The following is a 15,487-nucleotide window of genomic DNA, read 5'->3' on the forward strand; positions in this document are numbered from 1 at the left end:
ACAAGAAACAGATACGGGCTGAAGATCTCATGCTTGTTGTTCGGTTCCCTCCTTTTGAAACAGGTTAACAACAGCTGGTTGGAAAGCTTTTGGATTTCAGAGGGACACTGCTGGGCAGCTGCCTCCACCACCCCCTCCCAGCTACCCTTCGCCACCGCCGCCATTTGCCCCCTCTCCGCCACCAGCGGCAGCCTCCGCGGCCCAGGCCCCAGCGCGGCCTCCTCCCCCTTCACGCTGTCCCCCGCCACCCCGGCGCGGTTTCAGCGACAAAGCGCGGAAAGGTGCACGGTCCCGGCAGCGGCCCGGCTCCGGGTGCCGCCCCGTTCCCCGCCCCCGGGCCGTGTGTGCGGAAGCGGCCTGACGCGCGGCGCTGGCAGCGCCCGGGATTCTGGGAGCGGGGGGGGGCGCAGCGGTGGCGGCAGCGGCGCGGAGAAGGGAAAGGAAGGGAAGGGGCCGGGAAGGCGAGTGACAGGTTCCGGTGTCGGGCGCAGACGTGTCGGCCGGGGCCGTGGAGGGAGAGGCGCTGCCCCTGCCCGCTCGGAACAGCGCCCGGCCCGGGGCCGGCCCGGAGTCGCCATGTCCGGGACCAGCAGCCCCGAAGCCGTCAAGAAGCTGCTGGAAAACATGCAGGGAGATCTGCGGGGCCTGAGCCTGGAGTGCCGGAAAAAATTCCCCCCTGTCAAGGAGGTGAGGGGCGGGCTGAGCTGAGCCGGGCCGGGCCGGGTGCTGCTCCGGCGGGGCGTCTCTGTCCGCGGGGCCCGGGCGGAGCGGAGGCGGCCGGGGTGCCCGTGCCCCCGCGCCCTCGGCCGGGTGCCGCTCCCGCTTGAGCTCCGTCCTTCATGGCCGCGGGCTGCCGAGCGCGGTCCGTGCCGAGACGCCGCTTTGCCGGTCGTGTTTGCCCCTGGGTGGGGGGAACAAACACGTTAGTGCGTTGCTGCGACAGGGAGGAGGTGGGCCGGGCTCGTTCACCTCCGACAGTGGGGCTGGAGTACCCCCGTCGTCGGCGAATAGGGGCGAAATGGGGCAGTGCCCCTTCACACCCAGCGCCCTCCCGGGAGAGAAGGAGAAAGTTTGGCTCGGCGTCTCTCCTCGCGAAGCTGGCCCGCGGCCGGCTCGGGTTTGGGGCTCCCCGGCGGGCGGTGGGCCCCGCTCAGCCCGCGCCGGGGCGGGACCGCTCCCCGTTCCGGCTGCCGTGGGGCCCGCAGACCCCGCGGGGGTCTGTCCCTCAGCCCTGCAAGGGACGCGGGGGCTTTCTGAAGTGTAGCTCCCGAGTCGGCGGGCGTTATTTCTCGCTGTCCCACCCCTGTGTCTGTTACGTGGCTTTCCAGTGGTGTGGTGACAGCCAAGGAAGCTCGGGAGACACAGAAATTTAGATTACTTTTTTTTTTTTCTTCCTTTTAAAACATTCCATTGATAAATTCATGCTACTAGGATTGCATGCTTTATTTTTCAAACCTCAGTTTGCTCTCTGCCGCCTGAAACTTCAGTAATCTTGGTGAGCAGGGTTACTTTAATTGAAGGGCAAATCAGAATTTTCCTCTCTAATTCAAAGTATACATTTTAACCGTGTGTTTCTCTAGTGTGTTTACACAGTCAGTTTAACTTTTTCTCTGTCAGTAGTTTGCTACTTGCCATTTTTAAAAATATTTTTTTTTTCTACACAATAGTAAGAGGGAAAATACTAACATATTAATTCAGTTTAAGCTGGAAAACCAGAAAAGTACCTGGACCAATATGGTAAAGACTTTGTCAGTTTGGAATAAAGGAATTACATGTGTAATATGACTTCAGTTCCAATTAAGCGATAGCACATTTCATGTTGTATGAAGTATTACACACCTTACCGGATGAATTGAAGCTAATGACTGTGCTTGTTTTGAAAGGCATGAAGTGACACACTCTAGCAAAGCATGTTATGTACCATTGTGGGTTGCAGAGGGATGCCAGCGTGTCTGAGAAATTGTACATGGTCACAGAAACAGAAGAGAAAGTTATGAATGGTTCTGAGACGTTGTATGTGGTCACATGTAAATAAGAAAAAGTTGTGGTCAGTTGAACAGAAATCTGTGTGTGTGTTTTGGAGGGAGGTGAGGGGGCTGCTTCCACTTTCTCCTCTGTATGTTACTGTGTGACTCTGAGTAAGCTGTTTGGTCTCTGAACACGTTTCCTCACTGTCTTAATGTTTACTTTCTTTGAGATCTACAAAGGAGTTGGGCAATGTAATTCCTAAGCTAGTATTTTTAGTAGTGCTTCATTGTATTTGCTGTGTAGGTAAGTACTACATGTGTGCTTCTTGATGCTTGTTCAGCATGTTTTTCATATTCTTGTGTAAGCAGACTTCTGTGTTGTTCCCTTTTACATCTCAACAGCAATTTGGGTAGCCTCATTAAAAACACTTAAGTTTTTCACGGTTGTCTGGAGTTTGGGTGGGTTTGTGGAATAGTATGGGAAGGTGCTTATAGAGAGGTGAGACTCTTTCTGTTGTCAGTTGTGGGCTCTTACAGAGAGGTCTGAGGTGAGAGCAGTCCTACAGTAGGATGTGTGATACAGTCGCAGGAAATGGTTTTACTTCCTCACTTCTGGAAGCTGTTCTTTTTGTTCTTGTTTTAAAGGGAACGGGTGTCCTTTTCTGTCAAATCTCAACTGTTAAACGGGTGTTTTATTCATGTGCATTTGGTCTGATCATGCTTAGATTTGAAGTGATCGGAGGAAAGGCAAGTTCTTACTGGTTTGGAACAGCACCAGCTTTTTAAACGAGGGTTAAACACAGGCTTATTAAAACAAATTCCTGCTACTTATAATCTCACTATTGCTTTTAATATAACTAGACTCTCCTCAGCACTACTACGTACAATGTAATTTACGAGTTTATCTTGCAGCTGATGTATACGCTTCCATGTCACTTAATAAACTTATCATACTATTGAAAAACTCCCAGTCCAAAATGAATAGTAATGAGCTGTATCGTAGGTGCTAGATTTGAGAGGTACTTTATGAAGGCAAACTGCTTCTACTAATCTTTCCAGTTTCTGTCGTGATCTAAAATTTTGCTCACGGCTATTTGTTATCGTCAACCATTTCTAAAATTGTTTTGTCTATTCTAGCTTGTTATTTTTGTATTAGTACTGTTAAAATTCTGCAAAATTAATTTAGATAGATTCGCTGCTGGTAAAAGTAGTAGCGTAGGCCTCAGTTCTACTTGTTGCTCAAATGATGAGTTTGAGCGAATCCTTTTATAACCAATACTGTTAGGTGTAGAAAGTGGTATGATCAGAAAAACAGAGCATATTTTTTTTTTAATTAAATACAATTTTAGTTTTCGCTTTTAAAAGATCTTTCTTGTGCATATGTTTTTACAAACTAATGCCTTTTTTTTTTTCTTTTTTTTTTTTGAGAGGGGGGTGGATGCAGCAGAAAAGGGGACAACGAGCTATGGGATTTAGGTCTTATCCTCAGTTACGAGCTGGAAGTAAGGTCTTAAACCTTTACTGGAAATGGAACTTGAACTCTTCATGGTTTTAAGCACTTTCATCTCATATTTTTCTGTTACTTTTGAGTCTAAAGTCTTCTTAGTAGATCACATTTCTGTGGAAATCATATAGTTTTAAGTCCAGTCACTTAAAACAGTGGATTCTGAGGTTTTACTGACTCTTTGATAATCTGTTAAGAAACATTGAAATTACTGAGTTTCTCCCAATGTTAAACTCATGACACAAATATGTGGCAAATTTCCTTCTCCCTAAGTTAGAGCTTTTAGTTAAGAAATAACAGAATGTATTCTTGGTCCCAAAGCAGTCCGTTCCTTATCTTTGCTCCCTGTGACAAGTAATACCTGAGTAGGATTTTCCTAGGTGGTGCTGCTTAATAAATTGAGAATGGGAGTTGCAGAAAGAATCTGTGGGTTTGAAATTGTGTTGCTGCAGATGTTTGGGGATTAACTAATGTGCTAGACTTATTTTTCTTAAGAGTGTAGGGAATACCAGTTGCTGTTAGACTCCAGACCCACGTCTGTTTGTTGCCAGGTGGTTTTTCTGTTTGATACTTCTGCAGGTCAGCACCAACTACAGAAGCAGACTAAGCACTATACTATGACTAAGGAGTGACTTGGTGGTTATGTCTGTGATATGCCAAAACTGTTTATATTGTTAGAGAGACAAATAATGACATTGTTGAAAAATGCATTTGTATTTTCACAGTATATTTACAGTTAGGAAAACAGACGTCAACCAGGGATGTGATAGAAGCTCTCCCGGCAAGCATAAATTAAACAATATCTTTTGGAGCTTGAATTACGGAAGAGGAAGCAGTCTTTGGTACAAGCATCAGTCATACTCATGTTATCTTAAGTAATCTGGCATTTCTCCTAGAAAGCAATACCACTTGGTCATTTTTCTGTTGTTTTTAATATGATGGGTTCTGAGCTTTGCTCTGTACTAGAGTGCATTGTAGTGCTTCTAACTGTGGACTGAACTGGGTGGCGCGTGCATAGAGCTTTATAAACTATTTTAACCTGCTAGTGACTGAAGTTTTGATATCCTGTGCTGGCCATGTGGGAAGCTGGCAGTGCTCTCTTCAGTGACTGGAGTAAGAATTTTGTCTTGTCACAAAATTGAAAATAGTTTAGTGTGCTAAATAGGTTACCCGCCATTTCTCATTACTGAGCGAAAATATTGTTCTGTAAGTTGCACCTGATTTGGTTAGATAATTTCACTGCCTGAGAAACCTTAGAAATATGAGGGCAAAATATTTATAATTAGCAGAAATAATGGAGTTAATGGAGTTAAAAGGGAAAATAAGTATACTCCAGAAGTTCTTCTCAGCCTGAGTTCCAGTTGGATGTAATTCCTTGTTGTTCACACAGATCCAGTCCAACAGTCTCAGCTTTCTTAGTAGGCTTGTAGTCTCTGTGTAGACTCAGTTTTTTTTTTTTAATTGACTTTTAAATAGCGGTAAAAGCTAAAAGAGCTTAAAAAAAACACATTAAAAAGTTACCTCTTAGGCAGCTCCCTGCAGAGTTACAGGCATGCTTGTGCTGGCGGGAGAGAGGAAGGGAGAGCACAGGCGGGGCCGGGACAGATGGGGACTGCATCCTCCCATGGCGGGATCAGCTCGGTCTGGCTTATGCCCATGATGGGACAGGGCGTACCCTCTGCTTACCAGTTGTGTCATGGACTGCAGATGTCTGTGTGTTTTAGGATGTTTGCTGCTGCAGTGATTTGGAATAGTAGGGTTGGAAAGAAATAGTGTTCAACTTACCTCAGCCTGGAAAAGCAGCACAGTTTTAGCTTTGAATACTTTGGTCAGTTGAAGTGCTCTCTTGAGACTCCTGAAAGATAGGTTTTGGTAGCCTCTCTGTACTGTTTCTTTTCCAGACCTTTGTTTAAAACAGCAGCATTGCTTTTGTTTAACTATTTATTGAGTTGTGTATGCCTTTGGCATACAGACATATTTTTGAAACTGTCTTGTAAATTAATTTGCTGTATCTAGGAAAAATAATAGAATCTAATTTTGCAATCTTATTTTCCATCTTTTACAAGTAACTCAATTGTAGGCAAGTAGCCTTACAAAATTATTTGGGCAAAAGTTAAAGAATACAGATTTAGGGAACCTCTCTTATTTCATTGGCTAGCTGTGTAAAATTAAATATGAGGATGTATTGCAAAATTTAAACATTTTAAAAAGAAACAGATCAGTGAATTAGGTTTATAATGTAGAAGTGATCATTAGGATTCCTAATGCAACTGGAAGGAACAGTTAAAAAATGTGTGAATATTAGCTGTTTGTTCTGTAACAATAACAATATTTCAGAAAATTTATTGAATGTAGTGCAATATGCAAATCAGAGTAGGCTAAGAAAGAAAATGACATGCAGAAATGCGTTATGATTTGAGCATACTTGATGTATTGCTAGCATTGAATGCAGAGCTCTCAGAAACCATTGATGCTGTTCTTGTGAATCTGGCAAAGAACAAACCTTTGTAAGTAGACCGTTTTCTGTAGGAGTAACCAAGTTTTGGGGTTTTCTTCTTTATTTTTTGATTAAAATGGATTAAATAATTGCGATACTATAGCCCACAGGGAACTTAACTCACACTAAACTTTCCAGGTTGGTTAATTTTCAGGTCTTCACAACACTAATTCATAAGGATGCAAATACTGTAGAGTTTTTTGTTTTCTTTAATGGGCATTAACTTAACTAGTAATTTGAGGATTGTTTTGAAATGTGCATACGATGCTCTGTAAAATCTATATTGCCATAATTAGGCAGCTTGCACTGAAGCATGTGTTTTGTGCATGTGACTGGAGATTATTCTGTAGCATTCTTTAGTTGCCAGCCTGTAGCTGAGCTGGTAACTTGAAACGGGTGATCCCTAATATTTCCTATAGTTCCTTTTTTAATTCCTGATCTTTACCAATTGCCGTGTCTGCTAGCTTCATGTTTGGAATCCATTATTATTTTCAGTGGTTTTTATTCAATATTGATTAGGGGTTTTTTTTTTTCTTTTTTTTTTTTTACATAAGGTTTTTTTTTTTTTTTCCAAAATTGTATTTTTAAAAGTATGCTGTTATGTTCCTAGGGGACTGCCGTCTATTCACATGTGTTCAAAGCTTCAAGATTTATTATAAATCCTAAATTTCATGTCATCATTTTAGACTTTGATAAGAGATGTCGTATACGAAAATGGTTCACATCGTGTATGTAGACCAAATTTCTTCATCATGTAATACCTTACAATTTAATAAATGAAAAAACACCTCTGTATCTCACTCTATCTGGAACTTTTCAAGTTAGACTTCAGTGCAGGATTAAGGGGCCTAACTTTGGGTGTCTAAGTTCCCTTCATTGATTGTGCAGGCTCAGTTTGTTACAGAAATACTGTCAATAGAGCCAAATAGCTATTCAGATGATCTTGTAGCCAGGGGATTGATTCAATCTGTCACCTACACATTAGGTATCTTTACCACGTGAGATACGTTAATATTTCTTCCTTGACTTCCAGCAGCTGATCCAGAAGCACATCTAGTTGTGTCAGATACAGAGGTCTGCTGCCTGCATGTAGTTGTATCGGATACAGAGGTCTAAGCTTAGAGCTGAGCCCCTACTAGCAGATCAGCTGAATTAGCTTAAGGAGAGGCTTTAAGAATTAAGGGGCATTCAGTAGAGACTAAATCTCCATTGTAATAGGAGTCTAAATGTTTAAATATGTGTATCTTAATCTCCCATTGAATCCCCATCTGCTTCCTATGGCTTCCTGAAGATTATACAAGAAACCTGTCGCAAAAGTTGGAAATTTTTGATGACTCTAGTTCTCAATTAGTGCCCAAACTGTCCACTGTTGTTTCTCTTTACCAAGTGGCAGGCAAACAGGCATTGCTGTCTCTGACTGGGTGACTCTGAATATAGTATTTGTGGCAAAGACTCAGGAGTTTCTGGTCCCATCTGTTCTGATCAACACGCTGAAGGCGAAATTAGTTTGATCTTCAAGCGTAAATCTCCTAAAGCTCTGAAGCAGGCTGTTGTGTGTTTTTGGTTTTGTTTTTTTTTTTAATATAGAATGATGATTGCTGTGACAAAAGTATGTTGTGAAAATTCAAGTGCTCTATATCAGTGACTTACAAGCAGTTGTGTTGTACTTGACAAATCACTCAGAAATCCGTTAATGGTAGACATGGGCTTTCTCAAGATATCTGCACACTACATATATAAAAATATATGTATTAATATTATATATATGAAATATAGTGTATATTTAATTAATATATAATATAACACAAAATACAGAGTCAATCCTGGTTCTATCTGGCTGTGGAAGAGAAGTATAACTTAAGAATTTGTTGCTAATTGGCTGTGTTTCTTCTGTATCAAGTCTTGGTTAGCTTTTTTTTCTTTACATCTACGTCAGTGCTGTTCAGTAATGAGCTGGTTCATGTTATTCATTCTGATTTATTCTGTTGATTTGTGTTTGATGGTTTTTCCAGCTGAGGTGTAGTATTTTGATTGTCAAGTGAAAGCTCTTGGTATTAAATATTTGTATTTCATTATCTTTACCTCCACATTCATATCAAGTGAGATACCTCCAGAATCAACAGCTCTGAAGCAATTTAGATAACACTGGCACCTCTCCTGGCATTACTGATGATTAGCCTTCAGAATTCTGAATTGGCTGCTGATACTGCAAACTGACAAGTTCAGAAGATTAATGGACCAGAGGAGTAGTCACTCCTGTCAAGTGAGAGAGCACTTTTAATATGAGGGCAACTAATGTAGTTGCACTAAAGCTGGAAATGAACAAGGTTGTCTGTTTTTAAAAAGCAAAACCCAAAACCTGCCATATCATAAATCTTGTATTGATGGAGAAAGCATGTAATAGAATCAGTTAATGCTTTTATTTTTTTTCTCAAAGCATTGGAGCTCTGATAATTGAGAATACTCAAGGATGGTGCCAGAGTCAAGTCTAGAAGGAATTAGTTTGGTATATTGTTGTGGTTTTGTTAGTGAGGGGGGGGCCTAAGGTGGTAGCTTCTGTAGGAAACTGCTAGAAGTCGCTCCCCTTTGTTCAGGGGACTCGGCCAGGCCTAGGGCAGACCCACTGCTGGCCAAGGCCGAGCCGATTGGTAGCAGAATGTCCCGTGATAACGCCTCTGCGATAACGTATTTAAGAATGGGAAAACAGAAAAAAAGAGAGAGAAGAGAAGATGTGAAGAAGCTGAGCAGGGGCAGAGGCGCAGAGGGGGAGGCGCAGGCCTCATGGGCCTTGCAGGCCTCACCCTCTGGCCTCTCGCCAGGCAGCCGACTGGGCCCGACTCAGTCCAGCCCAGCTGCAAGAAGTGGAGAGGAGATGAGAAGTGAGTAAGATGTAGATGTAAAAAAGATCCTGAGAGACATCTACCAGCCTGTTGTGAGGAACGGCTGCAGACGCCAAGGTCAGTTCAGAAGGAGGAGGAGGAGTAATGTGGCTCCTGGCCAAGATTCCCCTGCAGCCTGTGGTGACGACCGTGGTGGAGCAGGTTGTCCCCCTGCAGCCCATGGAGGTCCACAGAGGAGCAGAGATCCACTTGGAGCCCGTGAAGGACCCCATACCGGGGGAGGTGGATGCCTGAAGGCAGCTGTGGCCCATGGAGGGCCCGCTGGGACAGCTGTTCTGGAGAGACTGCACCCGTGGAAGAGATGACCCACGCCAGAGCAGTTCCACGAAGGACTGTGGCCCGTGGGAGGGACCCCACAACAGAGCAGGGGAGGAATGTGAGGAGTTCTTCCCCCGACCATGAAGCAGCGGCGTAAAACAACATATGATGAACTGACTGCAACCCCCATTCCCTCTTCCCCCCTGTGCCGCTCGGGGGGGGAAGGTAGTAGAGATAATGTTAAGCTTGGGAAGAGGGAGGGGTGGGGGGAGGTTATCTTGTTCTCTGTCTCATTATCCTGCTGTTTGTAGTAATAAATGAATAGTTTTCCCCAAGTCGAGTCTGTTTTGCCCGTGACGGTAACTTTAAGGATTTCTCCCCGTCCTTATCTCAAACCTCGAGCCGTTTTTCCTTATACTTTCTCTCCCTGTTTTTCTCGGAGTGTGGGGGGAGTGAGAGAGAGACTGCGTAGTCTGGTCCGATCGGGGCTGAACTACGACATGTATTCAACTGTTGTTGTGTCTGTTGCTGAGATCAGAAATGTACACTATTTCTTTCCTTCATTGAGAACAAATAGATCATGATATAGAATAAACAGCAGTTTTGCTTCTGTCTCAGGTAAAGTGTGAACAACTGAAGAAATTACTTCGTATATGAATAGACACTGATGGTCTCTTTGCAATTTCTTGTCTTTATATGCTAAATAAAAAGGTAATACAAACAAAACCAGCAAATATATTAATTTCTTGATTAAAAAAAAAAGAAGTTATTCAGGCTGTTGAACAAGTCACGTAAATCACAGATTCTAAACTTAATAAATCGGAAAACCGTAGCTGGTTTTGTATTGAAGGTTTTGTGATAGTGAAACTGGTTTACCAAAATACAATTTTCAGTTTATAGGAAAATTAATACTGTTTTACTGTAATTGCTGAAATTCCGTGGAAGAAAAATTACAGTGAGAAACTTGTGCAGGAATTCTAGAACGTGAAGTGATTTGAAAGGAGAATTATTGCTTTCAGTGTTCCCTGCTTTCTTTCTCTACTGTTACATATATTCAGGATGGAGCACACATCTGAACAGCAACCGCAAACTGCTTCACGTTCACAACAGCCTCCTTTTAGGAAGCTGTGGACATTAACAATCCCTCCCCTTGGTCTTGTCTTCTTCAGGCTGAACAAGTGCAGCTCTCACAGCATCTCCGTATCTATTGTTCTCCATCCCCCAGCTGTCTTGGTAGACCTCCAGTGAATTTGTTCCATCGTGTCAATGTCTGTCTTGCACAGGGGAGGCTAAAACTGGTTATTTTACTCCAGCAGCAGTCCCGCAAAAGACAAAGAGAGGGAAGGACTCCCTTCCCTCAACCTGCTGCCTGTGTTCTTGCTAATACAGCCCAGCATGCAGCTGGCCTCCTTTGTTGCAATGGTTGAACTTCATGAGGTTTGTACCAGCTAATTTCTCAACCTGTCTGGGTTCCTCTGAATACATGCCACCCCCCCACCCCTCCAAAATGTTGAACAGTACCCTGAATTTTATTTATCTGCAGACCTTGTGCCTTTTTTTGGGCTCCTAATGAAGATGTTAAATGGTGTTAGCCCCAGTATCCATCACTGAGGAGCACTGCTAGTAACTGATTAACAGCTGGAGTTTACACTGTTCGTAATGACCCTTTCCACCAGTCTTCCACCCACTTTACTGTCCACCTACCCATTTCTCACCAGTTTGACTACAAGGATAAAATTGAAGATGGCATCAAAGACATTGCTGTAGTCAAGATAAAAAGTATGTAGTGCTCTCCCCTTACCCACATGGCCCTTCATCTCATTGTAGAAGGCAGTCAGGCTGGTGAGGCTCATGCTATCTTCGTGTTGGCTGTTCGTAGTCATCTTCTTGTCCTGCACGTGCCTAGAAGTATGAACTGGAGTCAAAGGCAGCCAAGTGGCATGCCACCATTGATATTGCTAATGTGTTCTTCTCAATCCCTTTGGCAGCAGAGTGCAGGCCATGGTTTGCCTTTGCTTGGAGGGATGTCCAGCACATCTAGAGTTGACTGCCCCAGGGCTGGAAACACAGCCCCACCTTTTGCCACAGACTGATCCAGATGGCACTGGAAAAGGGTGAAGTTCCAGAACACCTGCAGTACACTGACGGCATCATCATATGGGGCAGCACAGCAGCAGAAATTTTTGAGAAAGGAGAGAAAACACTCCAAATCCTTCTGAAAGCTGATTTTGCCATAAAACAAAGCAAAGTCAAGGGGCCTGCACAAGAGATCCAGTAGGTTTCCAGGAGGGTTTGTTCCATAACCTTCCCAGGGAGTGATGTGAAGCTGACAGGCCTGTAGTGCCCTGGATGCTCTTCCATGCCCTCCCTTGAGATATGTCTGGCGCTTACTTCTCCCCAGTCGTGAATAACTGTCTCCAGTCACTGTGACCCTCATAGAGGGTGGCCTTTTGATGACATTCCCCCTTGGGTGCATGGGCTTGTAGGTGTCCAGTTGACACATACAAGTACTTGGTTTATGTACTCCCTGCCTGCATCTGCCTTTATGGCAGGTGGTGCTCCATTCCCAAAGACTCTGCTGGTAGGCTTTGCTCCAAGCCAGTAGAGCAAACTCTAATCCAAATACATTAAATCATTCAGTATAATAAATCCCTGTGAGCCCACAGTGCTGTCAGATCAGAACTGGCATTTCACCAGTTTAAATCACAGGTAGAAGGAGCATATATAAAAGAGAAAGGTCTGAGTAGGGATTGTACTCCTGGGGAGGAAGATAAAAATACAGAAGGTGAGTACAGTGCTTTTTCACAGAAATGTGGGATACCCGAGTGCTTTCATGAGGTTGATTTAATGTGGAGCTTTTTGTGATTGTGTCCTTTTCCAAATAATGGCTTAGCAGTACAGTAATGGTCCAGAATGTGCTTTTGCAAAGCAAGCCAGAATAACGATGAAGTGAAACTATACTTTAGACAGGAGGATCTCTTATCTAAACTGTTGGGTACAGGGTTAGTGTTCCAGTTTGAAAGGCAGATAATGATAAATAGAAACAAAATTGCTCTTTTTATTTCATGTAATAGATGTGGAAGTGACCACAGATGACTTATATTACTCTCAGCCAATCTTAGTAAAAGATTGGCAAACAATGTAATGTAAATACCAACACAGACCATGATTCCTGAAAGCATTCCTGAATGCTTTTATTTTTTGAAGAGAGGAATCAAAAGCTTGTGTAGTAAGAGCTGCAAGTCTTAGCAATTTTGATATCTCTGGAGACAGCAATTTGCTCTGAACATACAGTCAAAACACAAATGGTCATTCAAAGCACTAGTGGTGGAACTTCTTTATTAACTTTTGGTAACAATACTGTCACATTTTGAAATTCATACAAAAATATGTTTAATGTTAGATCAGTCCTTAGTAGAAATTAGCATATACCTGGTTGTAACATTAAATATCTTTATGTGTATATATAATTTCTGGTTTAAAAAAAAAAGATGATGACTTCTGGTCAACTTCTGATGACTTCAACCAGTTTTGTTGAAGGATCAGCAAGCTGATCCTTTTTAAAGCCCCCACTTTTTTTTGTTGTTGGTTTTTGTTTTTTTTTTTTTTTTGTTTTTTTTTTTTAAACTCTTTAAAAGTTACTGGTATGGCAGAGACAGTGGATGTTTTTTCACTTTCTGAAAAGGATCACTGGTAAGAGAGATTTGAGATTAGAATTTTGTGTCATTTCTCCCTTATGAGAAGTTGTTAACTACGTTGGTTTTTTTCCATGAAAGAAGAGTAGATCTTTCACGTTTAGACTAGAGTAAGGGAAAATCCGTAGAGATTACTGTGAAGCAACTGATGTTCTGTTCGATCACATCCCAGCTGAACCCTCTGGCAGTGCTTGCCTGTCCATATCCATTGCAGTAGAGGTCCATGATGTCTTTGGCTGTGAGAAGTAAACCACTAAATAATTATACAGTTACATGTTCAGGCATATGCAGTGCCGTTATTCTTTGTGGCCAGTCTTGGGCTTCCAGGTAGCATGATCATGGAGTTAACTACAGTGGTATCTTTCGGTAATGGAGGCTGTCCACTGCAGTTGGATTTGAGAGCATCCACACTGTTACCGCAAGACAGATTTGAAGAATCGATGCCTTTCAGATGCACTTACCGCTCTGCTGCTGGTGTGGGTGGCTTGCCTTTACATCATCCTGAACAGTAGCTAGTAGAATTGTATACCCCAGTTATCCTCATACCTCCATATTATGAGTTATTGATCTGCTATTTATGAGTTACCTGGAAGTTTGAAAATGTTGATTCTGCTAGAGGATGGGTTCAGTCTTTGTTTGCTGAGTGCCTGAGCACAGATTACCTGCCTCTGTTACGTGGTTTGTGCTTTTGGCCCTACACAAGGGTTAAATTTTCAAAAAGTTTGGAAGATATGCACAGCGCATCTAATGACAGGAAGGCTGAAGTTCTTCCCTGTTGAACTGAGGATTGAGAAATCTTTGAGGAGCAGAAGAGTTTTGAATCAGAGAAACTCTTAAAGCTGGGTTTGAAAGTCTCTGTGAATTTCTGTATTTTGATGTCTCTTGTGCAGATAGCCTCTATCTATAAGGTAGCTTTAGGGTGAGATTCGGGGCTGTGAATGCTGTTGTCAGAGTGCTTTGGGAGATGAACTTTGCGGCCAGGAGGCAGATATTATGCACAGGCTTCTTTTTGGTCTACTTGAAACTGCACTATGTATGTCTTGATTTTTTTTTTGTACATAAATTCTGCATCTCCATTACTTGGATTTCTGTGAAGGGTCATTTCCACATAATCAACAAATACTTGATAAGTTCCAAGGAAGCAGAAAGTTGATGGGACAAGTGCTTGAGCCCAGAGGGTCCCATTGAATTTTGCTGTGGGATTATTGATTGTTTGATTGGAACCAAATCAAAGTATTGGAAGAGAATGACTTGAATACGTGCTATCACTGAGAGTTAGTTTCTGTTCTTCATCAGTATTTCCCCTCCCCAAACTGAGTACTGTAGCTGCTTCAGCAGAAACATGAAGCAAAACTCAGTAATGGCAAGTGCGTGTTTGAGACATTTTACTTTGGTTCATTTCACAGCTATTAAAGGAGCAGAATAGGAAATCTAAGTGACTGAAGGTTTCAGGTACACTTGAGCTTTGTTATGTTACAGGAATAATTGTATTTCCTTCTTTTTAAAATTGAAGAGGCAACTGACTTGCTCATTAGATTACTATTAACTGCAGTGCTAAGGGAAACTGATAATGTTACTTTTAAAAGTGGTGACTGCGTTAAAAACATGGTGCCTTATATTTGTGTGAAAATAAGTTATCATATTTGTGCCCATAAATACACGGTATGATGCTGGCCATCTCCTTGATTGCTGTTTTTATTACATCCTTTTCCAATGGGGCAGCGTCCTAGAGAGTGCTGCAGTAATTGATGTAAATTTGTAAATTTAAAATCTATTCATATGTCTTTTCATTTGCCAAGTTAAATGGATGCAATCCAAATACACTTTCATATTGATGTATACAGAATAGCCAGATAAGTGTTCATCGTCTCATTTTTTTCCTGCTGGTTATTTGTGATCAACTGAGGTAATTTTTGTAAATGTTAATACCTGATCTTTTTTACATATATGGAGGAGTATTTTTTTTGTGATTTTTTTTTTGTTTGTTTGTTTGTTTTGTAGGATGTGTGCAGTGTGATTGGTTTTTAACTATAAACATTTTGAGTTGGGGTTCTAAATAGAAACCATAGCATAATGCAGGTAATCATGGAACTTCCTGTATCTCATGGTGAAAAACTATCTGTTGTATTCAGAGTGTTAGTAAAAAGTCTAATAGCTGTTGTTTTGTTTTACCTTAGTTTTTAAAAATATATGTTACTATATATAAAGCTAGCGTGGAAACAACAAACTGGGAGACATTATGTTGGAAATATTTTTTTCCTTCTTTGTGCAGAGTGCATGGTGTTTAAGATTCACACATGTGGACAGGCTTAATGTTTCTTCGATTCAGAGTGAGTTAGCCACTGCTGGCAAGAAGTCGATTGCAGTAGATATGATGAGGTTTAGTTTGAAGATAATTGAAGTTGGACTGTGACAAATCCTTCATATTAATTAATTAAAACAATATGTTGTGACAAGACCCCCCACAATTATCTGACAACTTATAACTGAAGAAGAATGGGGATTGACTTAAGACAGTAACACATTAAGTTAACGTAATTAAAATAAATGAGAACTGCATTTGCCACTCCTCATTTTGGTTGTGTGAAAGATATATTTGCATGTCACTTTTCGCTCATTTGAGCATGTTGTATATTTGTTTAGGCAGTGTGGATATTATTCTGTCT

The 15,487-nt window shown here is 42.1% G+C and overlaps 1 protein-coding gene across 6 annotated transcripts in view; it reads left to right on the top strand.

Moving 5' to 3' along the window:
* The first annotated feature begins 449 nt into the window (after positions 1-449).
* Positions 450-15,487, top strand: part of MON2 (MON2 regulator of endosome-to-Golgi trafficking) — a 100,761-nt gene continuing 85,723 nt past the window's right edge. For all 6 annotated transcript variants that reach the window (XM_086748548.1, XM_086748541.1, XM_086748514.1 and 3 more), the window contains exon 1: positions 450-687. In XM_086748548.1, coding sequence (XP_086604674.1) covers positions 577-687 — 111 coding nt within the window. In that variant the 5' untranslated portion in view covers positions 450-576. The remainder of the gene's footprint in view (positions 688-15,487) is intronic.

The sequence above is a fragment of the Chlamydotis macqueenii genome, chromosome 1, assembly GCF_036417535.1.
Source record: "Chlamydotis macqueenii isolate bChlMac1 chromosome 1, bChlMac1.mat, whole genome shotgun sequence".
NCBI lineage: Eukaryota > Metazoa > Chordata > Aves > Otidiformes > Otididae > Chlamydotis > Chlamydotis macqueenii.